This window comes from Enhydra lutris, unplaced genomic scaffold, assembly GCF_002288905.1.
Source record: "Enhydra lutris kenyoni isolate GAN:26980312 unplaced genomic scaffold, ASM228890v2 scaffoldscaffold9, whole genome shotgun sequence".
In the NCBI taxonomy this organism is placed as follows: Eukaryota; Metazoa; Chordata; class Mammalia; order Carnivora; family Mustelidae; genus Enhydra; species Enhydra lutris.
In genome coordinates this window covers 8,933,759-8,955,255 of record NW_019154093.1, presented here as the reverse complement: position 1 = coordinate 8,955,255, position 21,497 = coordinate 8,933,759, and the positions used below count along the sequence as shown (strand labels likewise).

At 45.7% G+C, this 21,497-nt stretch overlaps 1 protein-coding gene across 3 annotated transcripts in view; it reads left to right on the top strand.

Annotated features, from left to right (window-relative positions):
* Positions 1-21,497, top strand: part of LOC111143240 (inositol polyphosphate-5-phosphatase B) — a 46,225-nt gene that overhangs the window by 19,421 nt on the left and 5,307 nt on the right. For 2 of the 3 annotated variants that reach the window (XM_022496844.1, XM_022496845.1), the window contains 12 exons: positions 5,885-5,981; positions 7,764-7,931; positions 8,805-8,906; positions 10,083-10,197; positions 10,540-10,656; positions 11,424-11,611; positions 13,097-13,208; positions 15,607-15,716; positions 16,868-17,003; positions 18,729-18,839; positions 19,770-19,932; positions 20,769-21,004. In XM_022496844.1, the coding sequence (XP_022352552.1) occupies positions 5,885-5,981; positions 7,764-7,931; positions 8,805-8,906; positions 10,083-10,197; positions 10,540-10,656; positions 11,424-11,611; positions 13,097-13,208; positions 15,607-15,716; positions 16,868-17,003; positions 18,729-18,839; positions 19,770-19,932; positions 20,769-21,004 (1,655 nt within the window). The remainder of the gene's footprint in view (positions 1-5,884; positions 5,982-7,763; positions 7,932-8,804; positions 8,907-10,082; positions 10,198-10,539; positions 10,657-11,423; positions 11,612-13,096; positions 13,209-15,606; positions 15,717-16,867; positions 17,004-18,728; positions 18,840-19,769; positions 19,933-20,768; positions 21,005-21,497) is intronic. The other variant, XM_022496846.1, reaches the window with a different exon arrangement.

The window sequence follows — 21,497 nt, the reverse complement described above, 5'->3', positions numbered from 1 at the left end:
TAGATGGTGCTGCGTTTCTTTTGGTGACATGGTATCTTTGCGAAGCTGGGTTGGGTGGTTGCTGGGATCACAGGCAAGTACCAGGCACAAATCAATGTGGGACATCTTAGGCGGTGTCCCCTTGGATTCCAAGGTTTGAGAGAGTGTGCAGTGCCCAACCTGCATAGCCACCTCCTTAGTCGGTAATTCTGGTTATTTCAAAGGAAATAGAAATAGTATCTTTTCCTCCTATTTATGGGTATTCATTTTCAAAGTGCTACTTAAGTTGTTAGAAGTTAAATTAATCAGCGATTTTATTTTGGTCCTAACTACTTGAACAGCACTGGTCAGTACTTCTTTTGGCCTATAGGCTCTTTGAAAAAAATCACTGTGGCAGTAAGGGTGCTGTGAACAGAGGAATCTGGAAGCTCCAGAGTAAGGGGATAGAGTGACGTCGGGTTGGTGGGGGGCTGCTTAGATAGGGTGGCATGGCCTCTGAGATCTGAGCAGAGCCCTGAATGAAATGCAGAGTCACGCAGAGATCTGAAGGAAAAGCATTCCAGGCAGAGGGATCCGCAAGAGCAAAGTCTCTGAGTTAGGAGTGAGCTCGACATGCCCAGGAATAGCAGGAAAGGAGATGTGGCCAGAGCAAACTGAGTGAGGGAGAGCGCGATGGATAGGGCCAGCAGGGTGTGGGGGGCCAGCTTCGGCAGGGCCTTGTCAGCTCTCTCAGGGAACCAGATTTTATTCTGAGGTGTGGGAAGTGACTTGAAAGTCGTAAGCACCTTCTTTTCACTCTGACCGCTGTCTAGAAAACTAATGGGAGGAGTGTGTAAGGGTGGAAGTCAAGAACAGTTAGGAAGCTGCTGTGGTGAGAGATTCCAGGTATGTTTCTGAAGGTAGACCTTGGCTGAATTGCTGATGAATTAGCTGTGGGAATCAGGTGAAGAAAGAGGAGTCTCAAGCTAGTCTCAGGTTTCTGTTCTGCATAGCTGGTCCGGTGATGGTTCTGTCTGCCGAGGTGAAGAAGCCTAAGAGGGGAAGCAGCACAGAACAGTCTGGAGCTCAGGTGAAAGGCTGGAGCATGGGGACTGGGAGTGGTCAGCATGGAGGTGGTGTTTAAAGCTGTGAGACTGGGGCGCCTGGGTGGCTCAGTGGGTTAAAGCCTCTGCCTTTGGCTCAGGTCATGATCTCAGGGTCCTGGGATCAAGCCCCACATCGGGCTCTCTGCTCAGCGGGGAGCCTGCTTCCCCCCCCCCCTCCACCCCCGCCTGCCTCTCTACCTACTTGTGATCTCTGTCAAATAATAAAATCTTTAAAACTGTGAGACTAAGTGAGATCACCTAGCTGGGAAAGAGTGTAGCTGGAGAAGCCGTCTCCGGCAGGGCTTTGCCGGACCATTGGAGTTCTTCCCATTGGCTCCTATGTCCCTTTGACATACCCTTATCATTGTGGGTGTTTTTATTTTTGGAGTTTTTTAAAGTACTTTCTTGTTTTCTGACACTGGAAGATGCTCTGCCTTGTATATTGCCTACCCCAGTCCTAAAATAATCAACGAGCCCCTATTCCTTTTATTGGAGAATGGTATTGGAAATTAAGATTGGGCATTAAAGATTGGTCCTTGCTACTGGTGTGTCCTTGCTTCTGGGCCTCTTAGCAGATGGCACAAGGAAATGTACATGTGTATACTTAAATATGTGTATGTCTATATTTCTACATGTAACCATATGTATCTATATTAGGTAAATATGAACTCATGCTGATATCCCTAGTTCTAACCCATTACCACATTCTAGCCTCTTCCCCTTGTTTATCTGGAACCTTCCACTCCAGCAATGAGAAACCTGGCTCCCACAATCCACTCTCCATTTTTTTTTAAAGATTTTTTTATTAAAATTTTTTTTTTTTATTTGACAGAGAGAGATCACAAGTAGGCAGAGAAGCAGGCTCCCCACCGAGCAGAGATCCCAATGTGGGGCTCGATCCCAGGACCCTGGGATCATGACCTGGGCCGAAGGAAGAGGCTTTAACCCACTGAGCCACCCAGGTGCCCCAACTCTCTCCATTTTCTTAAGTGCTAAATTCCAGGATCCATGTACAGCGGCTTTAGAATTGTTAACCCATGTCCCTTTGGGAGACAGCATTATCAGCTAGAGTAGGGTGCTTAGGAACAGTTCATTTTGCCTTTAGTCTTACAGATTCCACTCATTTCCAAAGCTATTAAAGTCAGCACTTTTTTCCTCTGTCCCCCCTCAGTGAGGCTATTTCACACATTTGTAATATAGTTAGATTCTTTTGTCATTTTCTGCATTTCACTCCAGGATCCTTTGATCTTCAAAATGATTTTTTAAGAATTTGCATACATTACTGTGTGCTGTAGAGTTCTGGGGGTTTTGAAGCCTATGGATAGTGTCATGTATCCAGCCTTACAGCTTCTCACAGAATAGTTTCACTGCCCTAAAAAGTCCCCTGTGCGTCACTTACTTAATCCTTACCCACCCACTGTTTACCATCTCTAGAGTTTTGCTTTACCGTAAGGATGTGTAATTGGGAGTCCTGCAGTGTGGAGCCTCTTCGCAATGACTTCTTTCACCTCACATGATGCATTTAAGATTCATTCAGGCCTTTTTGTGACTTGGTGGCTCATTTTTTTATTGCTGAATAATATTTCATTATATAGATAAACCATAGTTTGTTTATCCAGTCATTTATTGAAGGACATCTTGGTTGCTTTCAGTTTTTGTGAGTATGAATAAAGCCAGTGTAGGGATGCCTGGGTGGCTCAGTCAGTTAAGCATCTAACTTCGGCTCAGGTTGTCATCTCAGGGTCCTGGGATCGAGCCCTGCTTTGGGCTCTGCGCTTAGTGGGGAGTCTGCTTGTTCCTCTCCCTCTTCCTCTGCCCTTCTCCCCCCTCATGCTCTCTCTCTCTCTCAAATAAATAAAATCTTTTTTTTTTAAAGATTTTGTTTATTTATTTGACAGAGATTACAAGTAGGCAGAGAGGTAGGCAGAGGGAGGAAGGGAAGCAGGCTCCCCGCCAAGCAGAGAGCCTGACTCGGGGCTCGATCCCAGGACCCTGGGATCATGACCTGAGCTGAAGGCAGAGGCTTTAACCCACTGAGCCACCCAGGCGCCCCATAAAATCTTTTTTTTTTTTTAAGTTATATGCTGGTTTTTATATGGACATAAACCTTCAAATAGATAAATATCTAGCAGTGTGATTGCTGGATCCTATGGTAAGGCTATGTTTAGCTTTGTAGGAAACTACCAAACTGCTTGCAAAGTGGCTGTACCATTTTCCGTTCTTACAGTCAGTAAATGAGAATTACTGTTGCTTCACATCCTTGCCAGCAATGGGTATTGTCAGCTTTTTGGATTTCAGCCGTTTTTAAAGGTTTCCCAGTATGCCATTCGTTAACTCCGGTCCCTTGGTTCTCTAAGCTTTAGAGTTCAGTGAGAGTAAAGCAAGAGAGGTAGAATACAGTTGGGGATTTAGTTCTCAGAAATCATTTTGGTGAACCATGGAGTTGTAGAATTCCAGAAACCCTGCCTTTCTTATTTTTGTTGTATGCTGAAGACAATGGGAAGATGACCTGAGACATTCCAAAAGAAGGCTATACACTTGAGCTTAGATGTTGCGTATTTATATAAGACACATAAGGAATCCATGTGCATCCAGTATTTTCTGTTGAATTGTTGAATGATTGAACTGCTTTTTATGTGCTGGGTGACGGAGATGCAGTGATGAATAAATCAGACATAGTTTGTCCTCAGTAAGCTTCCAGTCTAACTGGGGGACGAACATTATAATACACAGCAGTTGAGGCTCTAATGAGACATGCAGGGAGCTGTGGGACACCAGTGGCAGGGCAGGGTATCTGGCCTGATCTAGGGGGAGTTAGAGATGGCATTTTTGAAGACATGACCCCTGACATGTGGTCTATAGCAGGACTCGGCTAAGTACAGTCCATGAGCCAAGTCCAGCTCACTGCCTGCTTTTTTTTTTTTTTTTTTTTTACAGCCTGGGAGCTAAGAATAGTTTTTATAGTTTTAAATGTTTGAAAAGAATTAAAAGAGATTCATATTTTGTGACATGTAAAAATTATGTAATCTTCAGATTTCAGTGTCCATAAATAAAGTTTTCCTGGAACACAGCCATGCTCGTGGCTTCTTTACGCTGTGACAACAGGGTCAGGTCGTTGTGATGGAGACGGTTTGGGCTGAAGCGCCTCGGACATTTATGCTCTGGCCTTTTGCAGAGAAGTTTGCTCACCCCTGGCCCCGGGATGGGTAGGAGTTAGCCGTGTAAAGCAAAATGAAAGAAGGAAGTGGGTTTCTGATTGGATTGTGGTGTAACTGCAGTAACTTTAATAGACTATGGCATTCAAGGGGATGGGAGGCAGAGGACTGTGGTAAGACATGCAAGAGGGCAGGTGGGATCCGGACTGAAGGGAGACTTGGCAGCCATACTGGGAGGTTTAAGTTTATTCAATGGGAAGCTTTTAAAAGGTCTTAAGTGATGCGATTAGCCTTCCTTTTTCAAAAAATCCTTTGGCCGCAGTGTAGATATTGGGTCAGAGATGGTGGGGTAAGAAGGGAGGCCCGGAAATTAGTTTGAAGTCATTCCAGGGAGATGTTGGTAACATGGGTAATAGGGTCACATTGAACTATATTGATTTGAGTGGCATTCAGGAAACAAAATTGAAAGGCCTTGGTGATTGGAGTATTGAAATGTCATTATTTTCACGTTTCAAATTTGTGTGTGTGTGTGTGTGTGTGTGTGTGTGTGTGTGTGTTCTGGTTCCTGTGAATGCATGGTCAAAAAATCCATGTTTAGTAATAGTCTTCAGGGCAGAATTCTTTCGTGATGGTTCATGCCTGCAGTGCTCCTTGTAACTTGTATGTTGAAGCAGCCCGGTTCTGTGGCCTCTCCATTCTGTTTTCTGTGGACAAGTGATTGGGCTTTTAAGGAGCAGAGAAGCTATTGGCAGATTACTTTTCCTTTTCAGGTTTATCTTGGTTTAACAACTGTCCCAAAGTATTTATTTATTAAAAGTCCTTGGTTTGGGACGCCTGGGTGGCTCAGTTGGTTAAGCAGCTGCCTTCGGCTCAAGTCATGATCCCAGCGTCGTGGGATCGAGTCCCACATCGGGCTCCTTGCTCATCGGGGAGCCTGCTTCTCCCTCTGCCTCTGCCTGCCATTCTGTCTGCCTGTGCTTGCTCTCTCTCCCTCTCTCTCTCTGACAAATAAATAAATAAAATCTTTAAAAAAAAAAAAAAGTCCTTGGTTTGCTCTTTTGTTTTTGAGGCAATTTATTAACAATGACAGGCTATTCTCTAACACTTAGACCCTTTCCTGCGTCAGATCTCTGACCATTGGCTCTCTCCTCCTTGAACTTGAAGTTCCACTTGGAGTAAATGGAAATGAGATCACTATCTTATATTTCATAATATGCCGTGTTGCCTCCAAAATGCTTACTCACGTTTCAACTATTTGATCCCGGCAATAAACCTGTGAGAAGGGCAGGGCACGTCAAGTCACTGAGATTGAGAGAGGTTGGATGACTTGCCTGAAGTCAGAAGGTCAGTAAATAGTAGAGCCAGTGAAGGAACTTAGGTCTGCAGCTTGCATAGTTTTTATTCTTTCTGTAAGGCACTCCGTCTCTAGGAAAAGGGAGTCGGACCAGCTGAGATAGTTACCTTTTCAGAAGTTAAGATCTCTGGATGAAATGCTTGTTTTTTTTGCCCTCTCTCTCGTGCTCCACAAGGTACCACCATCCACCTTACCTATGCTTTCAAGCATTATGTGCACAACCAGTGATTCATAGACAACAATTGGAGAAGCTGTGGTCTCTAAGTTCAAGTCTGTGTAAGCCTGTTTTCATTCCTTCCCCTTCCCCTTAGGTTCTTCTGACTTTGATGATTCGTGGTCGGATAAGAGACGCCCGCTTATGGACCCAAGCTCTTGCGCTCAGGATACACCAGACAGCTTACTCACAAGGTAATGCAGCTGTCCATTCATTTGTATGTCCTAGGGCCGAAGTTCTCCTCAATAGAGAACTGAGACCATTGCTGTGCGTGATGTAAGTTGTCCCAGGGTAGCTGGTTTAAGAAATGTTGGATGTTCATTAAGCGTTTACGCAGGCTCCATGCTCTTACCTGTATTATCTTATTTTGACCTAAAAGATAGTTACTATTGTCTATTATGTTCTACCTCTGCAGGTGAAGAGACTTTTTATCATTCACACAAAATCCAGAACTAGCAAGTAGCCCATGTAGGATTTGAAACTGACAATCTAACTCTACCTTAGACATCTAGAAGATTAGAAACATTTTTATTTCTCCCTTACATTCTCTTAGGAGTTTCCTGACTCTGAAGATGCTTCTTCTTCTTTTTTTTTTAATTTTTAAAAAATATTTTATTTATTTGAGAGACAGTGAGAGAGAGCGCGAGAGGGGAGAAGGTCAGAAGTAGAAGCCGACTCCCTGTGGAGCTGGGAGTCCAATATGGGACTGGATCCCAGGACTCCAGGACCATGACCCAAGCGGAAGGTGGTTGTCCAACCAACTGAGCCACCCAGGCGCCGGATACTTCTTTTTTCTGTTTTTATTTACTTTTGTTTTTCCTGCTGTGCTCTTATATTTAGTCTGTACACCAGTGCCCCCTGCTGCTCATAGCCAGAAACAGCTGGTCAAGATAAAAAAACTTGCTTGTGTCTGTATTTTTATGCACTTAAGCAGAAAGGAACAATCCCTGAACTTTAAGTGTAGCTGGATCTGTCCTGCTCAGTTCACTGGAGCCTTTTTGGTTACATAGATACATTTTTACATGGCTGTAATTAGTATGGACTTGATGATATGATATCAGATACTTCTGTGGCCAGAAGTTGTTGCAAGTGCTCTATATCTCAATTCATTAAGTAATGTTCAGCAAAAGTTTCTTGCACTTTTATTGGGCTTCTGTTAGGTAAATATGTCAATTTTAAAATTTTGCTTGACTTTAAATGTTGGCATTTGAATAATTGTTAGTTTGGCTATTAAAACTATATAAATAATCGTGAAATACGAACTTTCATTGCTCTTCTTTTATTCCAGATTATTTCTGTGTGAAAGAGTTACCGTAGAATTTTCAAGTCAAAGGATCTGGATAGTTTTATAGTCTCGTTACATGAGGCAGTAGGGTCTAGAAAGAGTACTGTCACATCTGGGTTCTAGTCCATACTCTGCTGCCATCCAGCTGGGTGGATGGTGCTAGATCTTATTTTTCCTATTTGGGAAAGGAAGGGATTAGATCAGAATGTCTTTAAGGTCCCCTCCGATCTGAGATCTCTATCAGAAAATCTCCGGATCAGGGGCACCTGGGTGGCTCAGTGGGTTGAGCCTCTACCTTCGGCTCAGGTCATGATCTCAGGGTGCTGGGATCGAGCCCTGCTTCAGACTCTCTGCTCAGTGGGGAGGCTGCTTAATCCTCTCTCTCTGCCTGCCTCTCTTCCTACTTGTGATCTCTGTCAAATAAACAAATAAAATCTTAAAAAAAAAAAGAAAATCTCTGGACCAATGTGCTATACATTCAACAACACACAAATTTACTTAATTGCACACAGATGTAGTGGGTTTCTTTGTTTTTGTTTGTTTGTTTTAGTAAATACATTTGACTTTGGCCTTTGTTCGTCTTCTGTGACTCAGACAACTTGTGTGTAGAAACTTCTAGCTTCATGTTCATGTACTTTGTCGTGGGGAATTCATCAGAATGTGATAAAGTTTTGTCTGTTTGTTTTTCTAGACAGAATAAATCCAAGTGTGAAATCACCGACATGGTCCGCTCCTCCACTATCATGGTATCAGACAAGGCTCACATTTTATCCATGCAGAAGTTCGGGCTACGAGATACAATAGTGAAATCACGTCTTGTGCAGAAAGAAGAGGATTATACCTATATCCAGAACTTCAGGTAGATAACTGGGCAGACTATTTTCAAAGCAAAATGATCATTCAGCTCTGAAATTTCAGCACTTCACCCCCTACGCTGGATTTGGAAACAGATCCTTCTGCAGAATCTCACCCGGCATTCTCAAAATGATCATTTCTTTTCACTCTTCATGAGCAGCCATTTATTCTGTCTTTTCTGGCCAGGCACGGTAGTAGGTGTGGTATAGCAGAGTCACACAGCTTACAAATAATTACGGCAGTATTTGAAGAGGTATAAAGGACAGAAGAATGAACGATATCCTGATATTTGTGTATCCTTGGTCATTCCGGGCCTTTGAAGGAAGTCATTTAAACTGAAGTTAGTGAAATGAAGTTGGTGTTTGGTAATCTTTTTAGACAGGATTACCAAAAGTTAAATGAATAGAGGTTGCAGGATTCTGCTAATCTTTTTAAATCCCTGCACGGGGCCTGTAATACCAAGTGACATTGCTTCCAGGTATACAAACAATCCCTTACAGTGAACACTGCAGTTGCTTTCCTTCTGAAGATAATTACCAAGGTACTTTTCATTTTTCTTTCATTTCCCCAGCACACACAGGCTGAGGAATCATTTTGTGGATTATGGCTCTAATGGCTGTCAAGGCTAAGTAGCAATGTTCACAGTAGGCCCATGCTGTTCGAAGTTACCACAGAAGCAACAAATATCATGACAGACTGCAAGTCACCCTTCAGTGTCACAGTCCTTGGTCGACGTCCGGGGTGACATTGCTCAAGTCTGGAAACGTCTTAAAATTTGTTTCCAGAGAGCCTGAAACTGGGCAGAGTCAGCGTAGGATGCTTTCCCCGTCACCTCCATTGTCCTCCCAAGGGATTGATCCGTTCTCTTTGCTGACAGGTTTTTTGTGGGAACATACAACGTGAATGGCCAGTCCCCCAAAGAAGGCCTCCGGCCCTGGCTAAGCCATGGCATCCCGGCCCCAGATGTATACTGTGTGGGGTGAGTGCTTCTCTTCTCAGTTCTGCCTCTCCAGCTCCAGAAAATATAGCTGAGGGGAAGGGACAAGGACACGAATGTATAACTGAGTTCTCACAGCAGGTAAAGGAATTGAAAAATGACCATGTGTTTAATAACAGCTGCTTCTCTGTTTGATGTTCTTCCTAGAATTAAACAAATTTCTGGCACCATTAAAGCGATGTGCTTGACATTTAAATGCTGTTATTTTGTGCAGCCCCCTGTTAAAATCACCACACCTCAAACTGATTTTTATCACTTAGATGTTCAGGACTTTATTCGTCACAAGGCAAAAATAGCTTTTGCCAGGGAAGTAAGGTTAGCTTTGTTTATTTATTTATTTTTAAGATCTTATTTATTTATTTGACAGAGAGAAAGAGTAGAAACAGAAGGGAGGGGCAGAGGGAGAGGAAGAAACAGGCTCCCTGCTCAGCAGGGAGCCCCATGTGGGGCTCCATCTCAGGATCCCGGGATCAAGACCAGAACTGAAGGCAGATGCTTAACCGACTGAGCCACCCAGGCGCCCCAGCTTTATTTATTTTTTTGTTTCAATTTTGTTGAGAGAGAGAGAGAGTGCACAAGTAGGGAGAGGCAGAGGGAGAGAGAGAACCCTAAGCAGGTTCCATGCCTAGCGTGGAGTCTGATGCGGGACTTGATCTCAGGATCAAGACCTGAGGCGAAATCAAGAGTCAGACACTTAACTGACTGGCTTTTTTTTTTTAAGGCTCCATCAGTCAGTCATTTTTTCTACCATACATATTATCCTCTTAGCCCTGTCCTGGGCACTGTGAATGGGGAGGGGGGCAACAAAGGAGCCTATATACTAAAGTGAGAAGGGCCTAGAATTTGGAATTGATCTAGATGTAGGCATGGCCCCCAGTTTGGCATTTGCTGCTTGTGTGAATCAGGGGTCTCGGGTAAAATGGAGACACTTCTGACCGCTTCCCAGGCTGGTTATGGAGAGGAAATGGGTGGCAGCTCATCAAAGCGCTGGTAGTTCCTTAGCATTTAGTCCCTTGGCTCCACATATTTATTTTTCTCCCCTCGAGGGCCCTGCGGTTTAGCTGGAAAGCGAGGATACACATAGCTAACCCAATCTGAGGACGTGCTGTCTTGCACATGACTCTTCTCGACTGCCTGACTGCTTGCTGCTTATTATAGGTTCCAGGAGCTTGATCTGAGTAAGGAAGCCTTTTTCTTCCATGATACCCCGAAGGAGGAAGAGTGGTTTAAAGCTGTGTCAGAAGGTCTTCACCCAGATGCCAAGTATGCGAAGGTAAGCGAGGGATCAATGACCCTTAATTGTATGTTGCTATGCAAGGAAATTCTGAGACCTGTGACCATTATCATAAGCCCATCCTAATTCTTTCAATTCCAAATCCTCCAGAAGAGGCACTCTGGGTAGGAGAGATGCAGGTCTGGGCAGCGGTAGGCTATTTGGGTTATCACAGAGCATGCTCGGTGAGCTGCACAGGTGATTTCCCTGTGTCCTGCTGCGGAGAAGGAAACACATCGGCGTCCTCGGCCGGCTTTGAGACCACTTTTCCTCTGGGATGTGTCTTCCTGTTTTCGGTTTCTGGTTCATGCTGTGATGGGAATGTCTGGCTCTGTTGTCCAGGTGAAGCTCGTCCGACTGGTGGGGATTATGCTGCTGTTGTATGTCAAACAGGAACATGCAGCGCATATCTCTGAGGTGGAAGCCGAGACCGTGGGGACAGGAATCATGGGCAGGATGGTGAGTTTGGGGGGTATGCTTGATCCCTAAGGTTTCGACCCTGCCTCTCACGACACTGTGACTGGTGTGTCCCAGTTCGAGGGGACTGGTGTGACAAGATGAATGGTGCCCTTAAGCAGGGTGAGACAGAGCAGACCACTTAGAAGTTGTAATTTCGTGAGCTGCTGGCTAATTTGGCACACATCCCTGTCTGCACCTCCAGCTGATCATGAAATGATCATTTCACCCATGAAATACATTGCAGAAAACCAAGATAAAGAATGCTGATAATAGGTTTGCAATTTCCTCTTCTTGAGGCTCCTGAAGTCCTGCTTTTAGGTTCTCCTGCAAGAGCTTAGCTTCCTGCGGAGAAGGCCAAGCATGTGGTTTGCCTGTGATATAGTGAGAAGTGGACTCAGCTTTGCCGCTGGCTGGTCACTGTGCTTTCTTGGATTTGTTTACCTACCTGTTAAAATATGGACAATAGAGGTGCCTGGGTGGCTCCATTGCTTAAGCGTCCGATTTTCGATTTCGGCTCCGGTCACAATCCCAGGGTCGTGAGATCCAGCCCTGTGTTGGGTTCTGCACTCAGTGTTGGGTCCTGCACTCAGTCTGCTGGAGATCTCTCCCTCTCCCCCTCTAAAAAAAATTAAAAAGAAAAGAAAATACAAACTGCTTCACTTAGCTGTCAGGATGATTTTGAAGAGAAAATACATTGAAAGCATGCAGATTTAAATGGCAGCCATGTTGACGTTGTGAATTGCGTTCTTCCGGGCTCTTTCCCCTAGGGTAACAAAGGAGGCGTGGCCATCAGATTCCAGTTCCACAACACCAACATCTGCGTCGTGAATTCTCACTTGGCAGCCCACACAGAAGAGTATGAGAGGAGGAACCAGGACTATAAAGACATCTGTTCTCGAATGCAGTTTTGTCAGATTGACCCAGGCCTTCCCCCTCTCACCATCAGCAAACACGAGTGAGTCTGGGCTCAGACCCCAAGTAGTTTACTGCTCCGACGTTGCAGAATCGGGGCCTCTTTGTTTTGTCATGGAGGTGCCTGGGGAGGCTTTCTACTCCCAGAGTGGGTACTCTAGCCATTGCTCGCTTACATGTGGATTATGTCTCGTGGGAATGTTCCGTGTCCTAACATACCATCAGGCAGACCTCTAGACTCTTTCTTAAACATCATTTGTCCCCAGAACATGTATAAGATTTATTTTAACATGGGTCTGCCTTGGATTAAACCCCACGAGGAAAGCCACCAGACAGCGAGCATCTCAAGTCCGGGTTTCAGAAGTAGGCTTTAGGATAGTATGGGTCTGTTCTTTCCAAAAGCACATGTAATTGAGATTTGCACTGCAGTGGTCCGCCTTCCTTCTCGAGCCAGCCTTGCAAAGCTGCCGTGATGGCTGCTTGGAGCATCTTGTGCTAATCTTTGTTTTCTTTATCTCTAAGACGTTCTATATGTCTCAAGTCAAGGCATATTAGAATTTCAGACTTTACAGTAACACTCGAAGCGTGTGCCACTTCTTTTAGACAAAGGAAGAAGCCCCCGAGGCCATGGTGTCGGCCAGAGAGTCCCCAGATGCAAGCCTCGCATCCCGCCTGCTGCGGTGGTGGAACGGTCTTGGGCTCACTGGTGTTCTGGAAGCTGACAGGATGGCTTTCCTTCTCCAGGGAACCTAGCAGGGAGTGTGTCTTCCGTTCTGCTGGACTCCCAGCGCCCTAGTTTGGGAGGTGGCCACTCGCATGTCAGTTTGTCCGCTTTGGGCTTGTGGATGCTTTTGTTTTGGTGCGTGTGTCCTGCTGCGCGGGTTCTCTAATGACCTGGCTGCTGGCTTCAGATGGCGTGGTATTGGACCTGGCAGGCTGCGCGCTGTCATTCAGGGATGTCCGGGTTACCCTTCTCCCGAAGCAGTGGCTGTGACAAACCACCTGTCCCACTTTGCAGAAAGAGCCAACCGATGATACAGTAGGGGTTAAACCCAGACTCCACTGTACAGGTTGAACTTTGTTTCAGAGGACCTCAGTTCTAGAAACAAAGGCTGAGAGTGTATTTGTGGACTGTCATGTGCATGGAGGTGACATCATGGCATCCTCTGGTTTGGGGTCCCCGAGCAACTGACCTGACTCCCAATATTTGATCTTTTGTGCCTCTTCCCAGGAATGAGGTAAATGGTTGTCTTGCTTTTAGATCTTATTAGACTATCTTTCCAACCACACAGCGTAAAATGGTCCAGGACAACTTAAGGCTGTTTCTGATGAACCTGGAGCAAAAGGTCCCTGAGTAAGCAGCATGTTAGCTTGCTGGGGTGGCAAGAAAAAAGATTTCCCGAACAGCAGAGTCCGTGCCCTCCCAGCTCCCAAGAAGCTGGCCTCAAGGGCCTTCCATCAGAAGCACACCGGCTAGGATGGGTAAAGTCCTTCCCCAACCTGTGACCTTTGTGTTCTGTCCTCACAGTGTGATCTTGTGGCTGGGGGACCTCAACTACAGGATAGAAGAGCTGGACGTGGAGACAGTGAAGAACCTCATCGAGGAGAAGGACTTTCAAACCCTGTATGCGTATGATCAGGTACACGTGGCCTCCTGGACCTTCTTTGGCAGCTGTCCCCCACTGTGAGCGCGCAGGAAGGCCTGGGTTCCCCACCCTTGGCCTCTTCTTCCTTGATGGGGTTGGCTTTCCTGAGGAGTTGCTGGCCAGCCTTGTCCCTGGCTGTTTCTCCGCCTTCCCCACCCCACACCCCGCTGGCTCTTCTCTCCAGGTGCCTCATCCCCCTGGGGGCGGCAAGAGCATGTGTGTTCTCTGTCTCAGTCTCTCTCTCTCTCTCAACCCCTTTCCCCAGTGCCCATTTATTGATTCATTCCAGTAGGGGCGAAGGGGTACCAAGCTTCTCCTAAAGACAGTTGGGATGTTTAAGACAATTTAATTGTTTTCTGAGTGAGTCTGCCTTGCCCTCTCCTGCTCTCCCCAGACTTGTCTAGTGTAAATGACCACTCTTCTTCTTGAACCGCTTTCCTCACGTCCCACAGGAACCAGTTCGGTAAGCTGCTGTTCTCTGCCGTGGTTGGGGTCGGTGTTTCTTGCTCGGAGTATTAGCCATTTCACAGGACAAGAGCCACCTGAGTCTCACTGACTTTCGTCAGGCTACCCATCTCTGTGGGTTTCAAAACTGTTCAAATGGTCAGAGTCGTTCAGAATGTTAAAGTCCCTTTTCATTTTCATTAGCCCCCTTCTTATTGTCATCAGTCTGGATCTTTCTGTTAACTTTTTTGTCCCCTGGTGCACATCAATCAAAGGGGAAAAAATATCAACTTTGTTATGTCTTTCTTTATGGAATAATCTTTTTGGACCATTTTTCTTGCTAGTTTCTTTCCTTGGTAAATTACCTTTTTTTCCTCTTTAATCCCCACTTCAGCATTAAGCTGGTCTACTCTGTAACTGAGTTTACTGCATCTGTATTCCTGAGTGAGGCATTCTAACTTCCCTGGTGGTTTCATGCCCACTGCCTCTTGCCTTCTTTTCTATTCCCCACCCCACCAGGTTCATTTATTGATTTATTTATTTTTAAATTTTTTTTTTAAGATATTTTATTTATTTGTCAGAGAGAGAGGGAGAGAGAGCAAGCACAGGCAGACAGAATGGCAGGCAGAGGCAGAGGGAGAAGCAGGCTCCCCGATGAGCAAGGAGTCCGATGTGGGACTCGATCCCAGGACGCTGGGATCATGACCTGAGCCGAAGGCAGCTGCTTAACCAACTGAGCCACCCAGGTGTCCCTATTTTTAAATTTTTATTTATTTTTTTTTTCCTGGTCTTTCTTCAGGTAACAGTACCTGTTCCGTGTGTTCTCTACTTCCCAGATGGTTTTAAGGTCTATGTATACCAATTTAAGAATCATCTTACATTAATATCTCCATTTTTATTATTTCTGTGGGTTTTTCCTTAGGAGTTTTTTTTTTTTTTTTTTTTTAGGAATTCATGTTTTGGGGGAATTTGGCAACTGTTGTTCCCTGAGTAGCTGCCCCCTGTGTCCAGTGTTAGCTGACAGTTCTTCATCAGTCCTCACAGGGCTGAGCTTGGTCATCCAGGGAGGACACAGGAACACCTGTGGTTGTTAATCTTGTTGTGAGTGTGATCTGGAGGAAGCCCCTAAAATGAGGGTAGTGGGAGGAATGCTGGCTGTTCTCAGAATGTTCCAGACACCCTTCTACGTTGACAGTTCTTTCCAACAGTCCCGAGTGGCAGATTCTGTTACAAATCCACAATTTGCGAATGGGGGAAGTCAAGGCACAGAGCTTCCTCTAGTTCGTGTAACTTGTTTGATAAACTCCTTTAGAAGATTGTTTAAATTTAATTCATACATGTTTTGGTATACTTCTGCTATTTATTTTTGGATACCTGGAAGTTCCCCTTTGCTTTTTGGGTAGTATCTTCCCAGACCTTTTTCTGTTGGTACCCGATCTTCTTAAGGACATCTCAGCAAGATGGTACTCAGGCCCCCTGGATACAAGTATCCTCTTATAAAAGAGCCTTAAAAATGGTACAACAGGGTCCCCTGGGTGGCTCAGTGAGTTAAGCCTCTGCCTTCGGCCTAGGTCATGATCTCAGGGTCTTGGGATCAAGCCTCACATAGGGCTCTCTGCTCAGCAGGGAGCCTGCTTCTCTCTTTCTCTCTCTCTCTCTGCCTGCCTCTCTGCCTACTTGTGATCTCTGTCTGTCAAATAAATAAATAAAATCTTAAAAAATATCAACAACACACACACCAAAAAAACGGTACAACAGGCAAAGGAATGGTCAGCTTGCTCCCCTTCGTAGGATTTAGCTCTCAAGATCTTATAGGATAGCTTTCTCCTGGGCCTTTCCCTTTGGGTTAGGGTTCAGATTCCAGATTGATTTCCTTTCCTCTGCTAATTCAAGGTTTGACTTTTTTATTCTGAGGTGATTTTTTTTCCCCTTCCATCTCTTCTTGTAGCTGAAAACTCAGATGGCTACCAAGGCTGTCTTTGAAGGTTTCATTGAAGGCGAGCTCACGTTCCAGCCTACCTATAAGTATGATACTGGCTCCGACGACTGGGATACCAGGTAGGTAGGGGGCTGCTTCCGGGAGGCTGAGCAAATGGAAACCCCAAAATTCAGGGAAGCACTTGTCCCCATTGGCCTACAGAAGGAGATAGGATTCCTGTGACTTCCCCGTGTTTTGTGCTCTGGTCAGACATTTTGACAGAGAGAGAGAGCACAAGTAGACAGAGAGGCAGGTAGACAGAGAGAGGGGGAAGCAGGCTCCCTGCTGAGCAGAAAGCCTGATGTGGGGCTTAATCCAGGACCCGGAGATCATGACCTGAGCCGAAGGCAGAGGCTTAACCCACTGAGCCACCCAGGTGCCCCTGGTCAGACATTTTCTGGCAGCATCTGCTCATTCAGCAGCTCTGTCTTCCTGCGTGTTTTTTTTTTGAGTGCCTTAGCCTTTGTTCCCTACTAATTTACTTTCCAGCTATGCTTAGGGGGATAGGATGACTCCAGCCCACTTAGCTTATACTTGGTCATTACATAGGAGTTTATCACTTTTTGTTAGTGCTTCTGGTATGCTTCACATTATTTCATGCACTTGACCTCTGTGACCTCACTTAGTCTTCAACTGCCAGCTGAAGGAGGTGTGATTTATCATCGTCAGCTTCTAGATCAGGGAACTGAGGCAGGCAAAAAGTAAAGAGCCTTCCAAGGGGCGCCCGGCTGGCTCAGGCAGCTCTTCAGCGACTCTTGATCTTGGGGTCATGAGTTCAAGCCCCACATTGGGTGTAGAGATTACTTGAAAATAAAAAAAATTGTAAAAGAAGAGAAAAAACATAAGGTAAAGAGCCTCCCAAGCAGGCTAGCCTAGAACCAGGATTATAACTGAGGCAGTGAGAACTGAGAGACTGTGTCAAGCACCGTGTTTTAGGGACCACAGAGTACTTACTTCCAGATTGCTTTTTTTTTTTCCATCTCCTCCCCATAGGAAGGTAAAGAACAGAGAGTCATTCTGAACAGCATTTGGCTTGGAGCCCTCACGGCTGTCTCGGGTGATGGGACATGCTATCCCCTGGTGGGCCCGAATCTCTATGCCTTCTTGGAACCCTGGGGCCACCTGGACTTGAAGGCCCTGCCCGGTCATTCCCCAGCTGCCCTGGGGCGCTGGCCAGGCAGTGGGTGTGCTTGCCTGTGTGGGGGCTCCCAGTGCGGACTTTGCATTTCAGTGAGAAGTGTCGTGCTCCTGCCTGGTGTGACCGGGTCCTCTGGAAAGGGAAGAACATCACTCAGCTGAGTTACCAGAGCCACATGGGCCTGAAGACCAGCGACCACAAGCCTGTCAGCTCGGTGTTTGACATTGGGGTAGGTGGGCAGCCGACACCCGTCCTGAGCACCCCTATGGGGAATTGGTTCCTATAACCAAGACCACTTTTGTTGTTCTGGTCTCCTCCTCCACCCTGTGTGAGAAAGCTTTTAAAAATGATTTTTAGGGGTACCTGGCTGGCTTAGTCCGTGGAGCATGCAACTCTTGATCTTGGGGTTGTGAGTTCAAGCGTCACGTTGGGCATAGAGATTACTTAAAAATAAAAAACCAAAAGAGTTGTTTAAATTTAAATTTAAGGGCGCCTGGGTGGCTCAGTGGGTTAAGCCGCTGCCTTCAGCTCAGGTCATGATCTCAGGGTTCTGGGATCGAGCCCCGCATCGGGCTCTCTGCTCAGCGGGGAGCCTGCTTCCTCCTCTCTCTCTGCCTGCTTGTGATCTCTGTCTGTCAAATAAATAAGTAAAATCTTTAAAAAAAAATATATATATATATATATATAAAAATAAATAAATTTAAATTTAAGTCATAGTTATTTTGATATACTTCTACTATATATTTCTATGTCTGTACAAGTTCCGCTTTGCTTTTTGGCCTGCATTTTTCCAGGAGTTTTTCTGTGCATTTATAAACATGGCAGTATTCTATATACAAGATAGAGGGTATTTTTTCTTTTCATGAAAGAGATCATATTATACATATTGTTTTTTTTTTTTTTAAGATTTCATTTATTTATTTGACAGACAGAGATCACAAGTAGGCAGAGAGGCAGGCAGAGAGAGAGAGAGAGAGGAGGAAGCAGGCTCCCTGACGAGCAGAGAGCCCAATGCAGGGCTCGATCTCAAGACCCTGGGATCGTGACCTGAGCTGAAGGCAGAGGCTTTAACCCACTGAGCCACCCAGGTGCCCCTATACATATTGTTCTGAGAGAATATCTTTTTTTTCTCCTACTGACTATATCTTAGCAGATCTTTCCATGTCAGTAAAGGCAGAGCTTCCTCCTCCTCCTCTGTCTGCCAACTCTGTGTGAGCTTATTTCCCCCACCCTGGCTAATATCGGAGTTCACCCGTCTTAAATTTCTGCCAACCCAGTGAGCTAAAAGAAAGAGATCTTTCATTATTCTAAATCACATTTGTTTGATTTTGCTGGTGAGGTGGAACGTCTCCGTGCTTACTGTCTCTTCTCCTGGGATTTGTTCCTTTACGCTATCCACTTTCAAGGGTTTGGGTAGAGGCATATTGGAATCTGTGAAGGTGTGAGTAGTTTGAAAAAAGGCCTAATGCATGTTACAGAGTTTTTGTATTGGAAAGTGACAACAATTGTGTTTATGACTCAGAATACAGAAGGGAAAGCCTGACAAAATCTTGGCCATTGGAGCACAGGTTACAAAAACTTGAGAGATGCCATTTGAAATTAAACCCTAGCAGTTTCTCACCACAGGCCGGTGGATAGCAGCAAGTGAATTAGAGCCAGTCACTGGGCATCTTTCTGCCCTGGGGCTGCGAGCCGGCAGAGCTGCCCACCGGGCTTCCACCCCTGCTTCCTCTCCCTGCTCATCAGGAAGCAGTTGACTTCCTCACAAGCTCGGCCTCTGGAGGACCCCTCCTGAGTCTGTTGTTAATTGGGTTCTTGGTTAATTAATTAAATCTATTCAGTCTTCACTTTCTGCATGGCCGCCAACTGTTCTTGCCCAGTGCTGTGCATGTCCTCTTTCCCAAAAAGGAGGAAATGGGCAGAAGGCACTCAGGCTCCGATATTTGCCTCCCAGGTGAAGGTGGTCAACGAAGAACGTTACCGGAAGACTCTGGAGGAGATCGTTCGCTCCCTGGACAAGATGGAAAATGCCAACATTCCTTCCGTGTCCCTTTCTAAGCGAGAGGTAGGAAGGACATGTTAACAATATTGGCAATAGGCTCCTCTATTTATAGAACTTAAATCTCGTCTGTGAGGTCTCAGAAATCAGGAGCCACCTGTCTGACCCCCGGACTCCACAGTCTTTTTGACGTGCGGCCTCTGGTTCCAGGGAGGCTGCTGGTGTTCGCTGAGAGGAGTGGGGTTGGTGATTTAGATTATGTTCTTCTCCTGATCTTCTGAATCGGAAGACTTTAACCTTTGTGGCTCATAGGTTTCACCCACACATGGGCCATTCGTGATTTAAGTGATGTTGCAGAGGAGCCAAAAGGTGTTTTGTTTGGTTTTAGCTGGTCTGTGTTCTTGCAAGGAATGTCTTCCTCCTGATATTTTGATTTGACCAAGATTAAGTTGAGTCAGAGTTTCTTGGGTACAGACAGAGACATTGGGGGGAGGGCAGGCAGTGTAGACAAGGGATCTGCGGTGGGGGAAGCCAAGTTAGGGCAGAAGATTGTTCATGGAAGAGCTGCAGCATAGATCATTCCGGATGGACAATACCAGGAAGTCAAGCAAATGGGGATTTATGGTGTGGGTATTTTTTTAGTGCCCTGGGTGTCCAGCTACTTGGAAGGATGTGCTTGGTCTTCAAGTTTGGGGGTGAAATTTGTAAAGGGTATTTTGAAAATGGTCTTTGGACACAGAAGATAGAAGGTTCGAACTTTGATTCCTTTAGGAAATTTATCAAACAACCTAAGTTTTGGGGTTTTTGGGTTAAACACAGACCGCGGGTCTTTCATGGGGCTGTGGCCTCCTAGGAAATACTTAAAGCAGAAACATGATTTGAAAGAGGCAGTCCTTCATTGTCTTTCCAGAAAGGGCAAAGATTGCCCATTTGGGGTGGCTGGGCAGGTCACCGAGAAAAGGGCACTGATCCGACGGGTCCCGGGCCTGTTCCCAGTTCTGTTTTCAGAATGTGAAGTACATGCAGTTGCAAGTACAGTCCTTTACAATTCATAACGGACAAGTTCCCTGTCAGTTTGAATTCATCAACAAGCCTGATGAGAAGTCGTACTGTAAGCAGTGGCTGAACGCCAACCCCAGCCGAGGTTTCCTCCTGCCAGGTGAGGCCTCTGTTCCCAGGCTCCCGGCTGCTGGTTTGGGGACTGCTCTACCCCGACTGCTTATTTTTCTCCAGTAAGCTCTTTTGGTTTCTGAGTGTTTGCTGTCTGATCGAAACTTCTAAAAGCCCTGTGGGGGAGCCATCCGTACTTAAGGTATAAAACAGGAAGGGGCACGAGGTCAGCCTGGAAAGCTTTCTCAGCCGTGTGTGTGTTCCATAATTTCACAGAAAAAGAAGACAGAAGATGGCGGGGAAGCAGGTGCTGCTCTTGAAGGACTAATTTTCACTGTCTGCCTCACTATAATCCGCTCCCAGCGTCCACTCTTGTAGGGAAAGATAACGGGGTGGTAATCCAGAAATTCCCCCTGGCCCTGGAATGTACCATTCGTGTCTTTCCCCTAACTTCTTTGCACTCTGCGTTGTGCTGTGTGGCAGAGGGATGAAGCCTGTTTTGTGGACGATTCACAGGCTGATTCTTGCATTGTATTTTCTCCTGGATCAGGTGTCTTCATCTGACCTGGCCCAGGGCAAGCTCTTTGATCCATGCCTTCTGATTGTATTAATAATTCTGACTTGAGCTGTGCTCCTTTGTCCTTGAATTTCATAGCAGTTGCCTCTTGACATGTTTTTGTGTGTTGTTTTCATGTCCCCACTTGGACTATAAATGCCTTGTCCATGTGTCCTCTGAGTGCCGAACACATACATACCTGCTGGTTAGCTGATACCTCTGAATCCCTTTCCCAGCCCTTTGTGCCTGAGCCTTGTGCCTGCTGTCCTCTTTCCCCCTTTCCTCCTGGCCTCCCACCAGCCAACGTTACTTTTAATGTTTTTCTTCAGATTCTGACATTGAGATTGAATTGGAGCTATTTGTAAATAAGACCACGGCTACAAAGCTCAACTCAGGTGAAGACAAAATCGAAGACATTCTGGTTTTGCACTTGGACAGGGGGAAGGATTACTTCTTGTCTGTGTCTGGGAACTACCTGCCCAGCTGTTTTGGATCTCCCATTCATACACTGTGCTACATGAGGGAGCCGATCTTGGACTTGCCACTGGAAACAATTAGAGAGCTGGTAAGTTACATGACGTATGGAAGCATCTAGAACTGTAGCAGCTGAGCCAGTGAAGCAAGATATTCTCAATTTTTTCACACATAGTACATTAGAGAAACTCAGCCATGGATAGTAAGATATGAAGCTTCCCAGGCCTGTAATTTTATTCCTTTTTTTGTTTTAATCATGACTTCCTCATCATCCTGAACTAAATTTTCTGAGATGCAAAGGACTCCTGTGGAGAACGTTTGAATCCAAGGGCTCTACTTCAGAACAGATTTATAGTAATATGCATATCCCACCCCCTGCCCCGTTCCAATGGACTTTTTAACTTAGGGACTCTTGGCTTCTATCCTCTCCATTATATAAGATGAAAACAGAGACCCAGTAAGGAGAGTCATTGGTCACAGGTCACGCAGTGAGTTAGCAGTGGACCTGGCTCCTACATTCGGGTTTTTGGACTCCCAAGTCTCTGCCCTTACCGCACCAGACCACACTGTCTCCCTGTTTCTGA